This window comes from Aptenodytes forsteri, unplaced genomic scaffold (assembly GCF_000699145.1).
Source record: "Aptenodytes forsteri isolate BGI_AS27 unplaced genomic scaffold, ASM69914v1 Scaffold50, whole genome shotgun sequence".
NCBI lineage: Eukaryota > Metazoa > Chordata > Aves > Sphenisciformes > Spheniscidae > Aptenodytes > Aptenodytes forsteri.
This window is the reverse complement of record NW_008795126.1, coordinates 6,909,376-6,917,369: the sequence shown is the minus strand read 5'-3', so window position 1 is coordinate 6,917,369 and position 7,994 is coordinate 6,909,376. Positions and strand designations below refer to the sequence as shown.

Here is a 7,994-nt window from a genome sequence, read left to right as displayed (position 1 = left end):
TGTGTAAGCACTGCTCAGCAGTAACGAAAACATCCCTGTGTTATCAACACTGTTTCCAGCCCAAATCCAAAACACAGCCCCATACCAGCTACTGTGAAGGAAATTAACTCTACCCCAGCCAAAACCAGCACAAGCCCTTAACCTCTCTCCTACTCTTACTTTCTCTCGCTCTGTAGATATTGTCTTTATTGTCAGCCTAACTAATGTCATCATTATATTTTTAAGTCATCAAAAAAAAAAAAAGTCTCTGCAGCAAGCTTAATGTAACCAACTGAATTTCATTCAGTTTTATTCTTACAGAAATGGCAAGTGCTACGTTGCCTAAGAAATAAAAAGGGTAATTTCCTTAATTTTTTGTTCTATTTTTTTGGTCAGAGTATGGAATTTATAACTCTGGCTAGACAATGGCCCCCTCAGTGGCAGAGACTCATTTTGGAGACAATAGATGTTGTCCTAACTCTGTCACTGTGGTCACATCAAACTGTTATTATGGCTGCAAGCCAAGAGAAGAAAAAAGAATCCTTTTTATTATTGCTCTTCTGTGCAGTCTCTGTAAGTTGGCAAGGTTCTTTCAAATGTGATTTTGCAAATCTTAAATGCAACATATTATATTGTATTATTAACCTTGTATTTCGTATCCCTTTGATATGGTTCCTTTGCAAATGCTTGAAGTCTACACAGATCTATCAGGTAGCTTTAAATGCATTCTACAAAGAAACCTTAAATAATACAGCTACTAAAAAGGTTTTTCTTTTACCCAGAAATTCAGTCTGCTGGCATATATCATCTTGAAGGAAAATGTTTTGTTTGTGTGCCACAAGTATTGTTTTGTTACTGGTGTTTTTTCTTCTTTTATTATTGTCATACAACTCACAAGGAAATTAATGTTTGTTTCAAATTATTTTTTGAATAAGATGCAAATTTCTAGTAAGAGTGTAAATATTAATTGTGTATATTTTTTTTATTTAGGTACTTTTGTTACTAAAGTAACAGCTACAGATGCAGACGATCCAGTTTATGGAAATAGTGCCAAGCTGGTTTACAGCATTCTGGAAGGCCAGCCTTACTTTTCTATTGAGCCCCATACAGGTAGGTGACTCTGAATATGAATCCCTGGGTTATATTTACGCAAGTGACAGTGCCTCTTACATATTTCATATAATATACTTAAACAGGGAGCATAAGTAGATGTCTGTCAGTATTACCGAGCTGTAACACGTGTCTCACTTGTATTCCGTCAGAGTCTGATCATGTGAAAAGACAAAGAAAAATCTGTATTAATGATAGCATAAGTAATGGTGATGCTAATATTACAGAAGCTACTGAAGCAAAACCGGAGGTAGTGGAAGTGCCGTGTGACTCATAACTGATTAGGGATTGAAAGACTTGGCCTGAGGAATTTAATGAGCATAATGTAATTTTCAATATGAGACTATAGTCTTTCCAGTTAAAGAAAGTACAGTTTAGCTTGTGAATTTTAGTGAATATATTGTGTGTTTTCATTAAAAATTATTTTTCTTTCTTGATTGGATGGATCGGGGGAAAGAAAGAACATGATACTGACTGTTGGTATGAGGTTTTATTAGCATGCATTTAGGATGACTTTATTTCTCTGTGGTTTTAAAGTCTTGAAAGTCATCTGAAAGAAGTGCCAATAAATCCATTCCCTCTCGTTTTCTGTACATATGTTGTACTTACAGAAAATTCATTTAGTTATGTCTGAGAAGTGTTTTTTAAAGTGATTTGATATTATTTCTTATATTTTCACCTGTTTCTAGAAGCTGTTTTTAATCACTGTGAGTCAAGCAGCTGTGATCTCTGAAGGAGAAGAAAACTATAACTCATTTTAAAACATACAAAAAACCACCTGAATTTATATGACCATAAAGGAATAAAGCAGGCATAAAAATTCTTGTCCTCTGGCAGATTAACAAAATTATGAAATAAATGCTAGGAGAAATTATTAGAGGGTGCTTTTGATAGATCAAGCACGCTAAGTTTTCTCACCAACATTAAACAGAGTACTCTTAGACTCTTTAAAGTCCAGAAGTTCTTTAACTCTTTCTGGTGAGATTGCATGGGAAAAATTATTGCCCTTTCCTAGAAATGCCCTAACTTGCAGGCACTTTAGGTAAATAGTATAGGTTGATAAATATTAATAGATTAATGGATTAATCCACTAGAGTATTTTCTTCTGGTTGAAGGACAGCTATCCTAAACGTGAAAAAAATCTCTGGAATGTGATTCAGTATTTTATTTTATGCTGCATGTAAAATAGAGTTTTACAAAGAATAACTCTAGTACAGCACAATGGAAAACCAGTAGCTCGTTTCAAAAATAAGTATGTCAAGAGAGTGTTATTAGTGAAGCCCCTTTGATTTGTCACAAGTCATGTGGAAATATAAATCTGAACAGACCCCTGACCATCAAGTATCAAAATATATGCTGTGGTTTTCTTTAATATTACAAATTATTGCATGCATTAATGACTTGAGTTAGCTGTCTCAATTAGAGGGGGATTAGCTGTAGGTTCTTTCTCCATTTCTACTAGGGAAAGTTAGTGCTTTAGCATGGGAACACACCAGCTTTCACAGGGGAGCTGAGAAGTGTATTCTCCACCTACACAGAAGATTTTTCTCTTCTTTCGCATAAAATAACCTGATAGCAAATATTCCAAATGTAAAAAATTGTTTAATTTTACTCAGGCTTGTTATTTGTATTGCATTAAAACCTTATGCTTAATCCAATGAAGTAACTATTCATCACCTACAAAAGTGATTTCCATTATCATGAAAGCCAGAGAAAACTCCAAAGCTTTTTGGTGAACCTGAAAATCATGATTTTTCTCCTGTTTCACTAGCATTAAATTCCCCCTCCTACCTTCATTTCCAGTTATAAATATTCCTTTGAGTAGCAGTTCAGTTACCATGAAAATGACATGTTAGTTTCTAAAGGGAATTTAATCCTAAAGAATTCAACTATGGCTTTGCCACAGTCCTGAGTAAGTGGCTTCATATTATGGAGCTGCTTCTGAATGAATAAGTGTTTTCAGATTCCCCATTTTCCTAGATCTTTGGAGGACATCAGTTGTGTTCTTTAAACCATTACAACTGAATGAGTTTATGTACTGAGGCTGTCCTCTGTTTCTTTGCCATCTCTATGTAATGGCCTTCATCTGTAGTGTAACTACCATACTACTCTTACAGCTACCCACCAAACAGTTTGTTAGATCAGGAGAGTACGCAGTTGTTTCTATGATAGTAGATGGACCTATCCATTCTTGCAATGTTTTAAAATCTGCAGAATTTGTTCCTGTGTCTGAGATGTGTCTTCGTTCACTTAGAGAAATCTTAGCCATGCTAAATGTCAAACTGTGTAGAGCCCTCCAGCATACATTTGTTTAGAATATGTAAACAATAAATATACACAAAAGTCTAGGCATTAAGCTAACCAGATGCAGGTAGTCATGTAGGAACTGCAGCCGCATATTATACAGGGTGAAAAAGATTTCTCTAAAACCCATCAGCCTTATAGTTGTGGTTCTTCTGAAGAGAAGTGTTGATTTCAGAAAACGTAAGGAACTATGCAGCAGATTTTCTTGGTAATACCAGAATTTTGGAGCAAGGGTATGATAATGTTTATTACATACCAGAGAGAGTTTTATGGGTTGTTACATGCAGTCTCAAAATGCCAATAGTATTATGCTAAGATAGCTGCAGTTTTGCAGTAGCTTGTGGCACTGCATATTTCACCTTTTAGAGGTAGTGGTGCATAAAACATGCACACTAGTTTAGCAGCTATATAATTTGGACAGTAGTGCTGTTACCATGGACAGATAGAGTGGAAGGTGTATTTTAACAAAAAGAAAATGTCCAAAGCAAATAGAAAGTATGTAGATGTTTGATTGTTCCTTTATATTTATCCAACCTTAGCAACGTGAACCATCATAATTAATATTTGTTTCCTCTTAGTAACTAGGCCAGGAAACCACATTATCGTACACATTTGTATGTAGTACTTGGGAACCTCAGTGAAAGTTTTCATGTGGGAAGATGTTTGGATACTACTGTGACAGTGTACAAATTAAAGCAGAACAGCCAGGTATAGTAGTGTCTTATCCAAAACAAATCAAACCTGAAGGTGATCCTCCAAGCATGATAGATATTTTAGGGCTTGGGGTTTGTTTGTTTGGCTTTTTTTGGCTGGGAGGGCGGAGGAGGACTGGGACTGGCGATGTGTGTACAGCTACATTTTCTCTGTGGTTACATTTCATTAGTGCCCCTGCTAAGCTGAAAGTCTTTCCAATTCATTTGAAACAGAATTGTGTCTGAACACAGATATTGTGTCTAGAATTGCTTCTTTCCCAAAATGGAATCGCTGTTTTAAGAAACGGACTATGTTGAAGTGATCCATTTGAAAATGTAAATATTTTCTGTCATTCATGGGAGTGTATCAAATGTTATCAAAAGTATAGCTACATAGAGCTGATCTACTTACTATTTTTCTATATGATTGGCCTTTTATTAGCTTTGTTTATTAGAAATTAAGGCTAGATTTAGATCTGTGCAGCTACCAGCACCAGGGCAGTCATAGATAGGCTGTGCTACCTATAATATTTTTCGTTTCCTGGCTCAGACTAAAGATTGTCTGACCTTGCCGCTTTGTTTTAATGGGACACTGAGAGCTGACCATCAGGAATAATCCCAATCATGCTGCCTGATTCCTCTCCCTTCTGTAGTACTCTGAACAAAAAGAGGGAGCAAAGGTGTAGGATATGGCTTCATGCCTACGGTAGAAGTGTTGCTGCACCTGAGGGTAAACCTGAGGAAAGTAGTTGCTTAGTCTTCTGCTTTTTTGTTCCTACTAACTTGACATTAACTAGGCATAGTTCTGGTTTGAATCACACTCTTGGTTGAAACTCTGACAGTACTCTCAACCTTCTTGCTGAAACAATTCTATAATGCTGGGTGCACAGAAATAAGTACTGGTAAGTGACCCATAAAACAATAATTTTCCATTACCTTAGATGAAAAATGCATATACTTCTGCAGTTCTAGTTTGCAAATTCTTCTGTATGAGTTATAGACACATGAAAGAAGGTAATTCAGAAGTTATTTTTCATTCAGTGCTCTGAATATGGCTTAGGGTAAATGCTTTTTTGATGGCTTGCTCTGAATATTTTTCATTTTTCATAGGTGAATTTTAATATGACCACTGGTTTATTAGACAGATAGTAAACATAAATAATACATTACAAAGGTACAGATTCAGATTTTCTACAAGAGGCTAAACCTACAATGTGATGACATCAGATCAGTAACGAAAATCACGTTGGACTAAAATACATTCCATAAATCATTATCATTACATCTGACTAACTGATGTCAGGTTTCCTGACTAGTGTGTATTATTTATCAAGGTATAGGAGTTGTATGTATTCTCTCATAATCCAAATAATGACAGTCAAAATGCTGGGGAAGGGTGCTCCTTAAGACTGCTAAAAGTAGTTAAAGTACACTTCTCACTTTTAAGCTTTTTCAAGGATATTATATCATGACTGTCAGCTTTAAAATAAGATTATCGTAACGGAACATAATATGAAGTGGCACTGTGTTCTACAATACAGGAATGGCAGAGAAAATACATTTTCAGCTGTGTCTGACTTATTTACATTTCACATGAACTTAAATAATGTTACTCCTACACGTACCTGAAATATAGTTACATGAACAAGGCAAATTATGCCAAACGCCCTACTGCACTGGAAAACACATTGTATTATTCAAGCATAAACCCTTCCTATATATATATGAAAAATAATAGATTTTAAACGCTGCCATCTTGGTCATTTGGTACAAAGCCAAAGTTCAAGTTAGTAAAACTGAGATGAATAGAAGAGTCAGGAGACCTAGAAAACTAAAGACTCTCCTAATAGAATATGGATATATTTTTTGGAGAGTGAATAATTGATTTTTTTTCTACACCTAGCTTTAACTTCCAGGTGAAAGTGCACATGCTTTAATCAACAGAGCTTTTAATGATTTAGTACATGGCCCTCTCTGGACCACAGTGTCGAACCCTGTGATTCTGAAATCAGAACATAAATGAGTAGGCCTAGGAGGAATGAAAACGGCATTCAGCAGAAGTCAGGTTTGAATCTTCTATTTTAATTTGCAGTCTTTATCATCTTCCTCCATCTAGACCTTGAAATACAGTCCAGCAGAATAAAAACAAATAAGGTAGCGAGAGGATAAATGACAGCAACATTTGAGTTATAGACATTTTTGTGATGTTACAGACTATTTCTTCTATCTGGTTGTTAATGTCCAGTTTATTAGTAATGGTGCATATCAGTGATAGCACAAGCTGCCCTCAGAATATTGCATGTAGTACTGACAAGACCCATCATCATAAAAAAGATTACTGAAATATTGAAGAAAGTTCAAAGCAGGGTAGCTAAGGTGAGAAGAATATTACTTGTAATGAAAGACTGATTGAACTTAATTTGTATAAACTGGATAAGAGGTGATTAAAGGAGGATATGAAATCACTGCACAAATATTTGAGAGGTGTTAATAAAAGAGAGGCACGGGGACTCTTTCTGTAATTACTCATGATAAAATGACAAGGTAGCACTTTCAAACTAGAGAGAGATGGGAAAACAGTTGTGATACAGGAAGTAATCTGCAACTGTAAGGGGAAAGGCTGCTGAGCTGCTAGGAACTGAACTAACTCGTGTTCAACAGAGCCTTTCTAAATAGTTCGGTGTCTAAATAGTTTAGATTTAAACCCTCATGGGATTAGTGTAGAGAAAGTACTTGTTCAACATTAATCAGAGCCTGGATTGAACTGCTGCTTTCTAGCTCATTTTATTAACTAGTGCTGCTGTGATATCCTAGCCAATTACTACAGATTTAGTTAAAGTTAACTAATCTTTTAACTGAAATAATTTTAAGAGGCATGAACTGGGATGGGTAGATGTTATTCTGTCTTAGCAAGTAAGGTGTAGGAACTAATTTCCTAGAGGAGAAGGCAGGTGTGTGCAGCAGTGTACAGAAGGTAGGTCCGTGCAGCCCAGATAGTAACATTCCCAAGGTAGCAGAATCGGCTCCAGCATCTGCAGGGATTTCTGGAGTTTATATTCGGTTGCTTCTGTTACAGCACCTTCAGCTCTGTCTTGACAGCATTTGATGCACTTAGGCGCCATGCTGAAAATAGAGTATATTTTCAAACTAGTATAAGCCTTTTCTTGTCATTGTGTACTAATTATACTGTGCAACCTTAGGAGTTGCGTTAAGGTGTTTGTACAGAGATTCTTTGGTGATTCTGGGAGTTGTCTTGGTGACAGCCCATTAGGAGAGAGAGTTGTACTGACGAACCGCTAGTGCAGCAGACCCCGAGGCTCAGTCTTACAGTTCTTGCTTTTTACTTAGGAGTATAAAATGCAACTATTATGGATAAGGTATGTAGGATTGGGTCCTTCAGAGTAGCAGCAAGAGCTGTCTTTTCTGATTAATAAAGGAAGTATTAAATCACTGCAGAGATGTTTAAAAACAGTTTTGATGGTCTGTAGTTGGTAAAGATGAGTGGCTTAAGATCAAGGCAGATTGGCATTTGAAAAAAAGGTGATTTCTGCTTCTAGCATTTATCTAATAATAGTAGAATCATAGAATCATAGAATCATTGAGGTTGGAAAAGACCTCTAAGATCATCGAGTCCAACCATCGACCCAACACCACCACCCACTAAACCATGTCCCTAAGCACCTCATCTACTCCTCTTTTAAATACCTCCAGGGATGGGGACTCAACCACTTCCCTGGGCAGCCTGGTCCAATGTTTAACCACTCTTTCAGTAAAGAAATTTTTCCTCACGTCCAATCTAAACCTCCCCTGGTGCAACTTGAGGCCATTTCCTCTCGTCCTATCGTTAGTTACTTGGGAGAAGAGACCGACCCCCACCTCGCTACAACCTCCTTTCAGGTAGTTGTAGAG

General features: G+C 36.5%; 1 protein-coding gene across 3 annotated transcripts in view; it reads left to right on the top strand.

The window, feature by feature from the left end:
• Window positions 1–7,994, top strand: part of CDH8 (cadherin 8) — a 138,885-nt gene that overhangs the window by 55,934 nt on the left and 74,957 nt on the right. For all 3 annotated transcript variants that reach the window (XM_009277314.1, XM_019471531.1, XM_019471530.1), the window contains one exon: window positions 970–1,089. In XM_009277314.1, coding sequence (XP_009275589.1) covers window positions 970–1,089 — 120 coding nt within the window. The remainder of the gene's footprint in view (window positions 1–969; window positions 1,090–7,994) is intronic.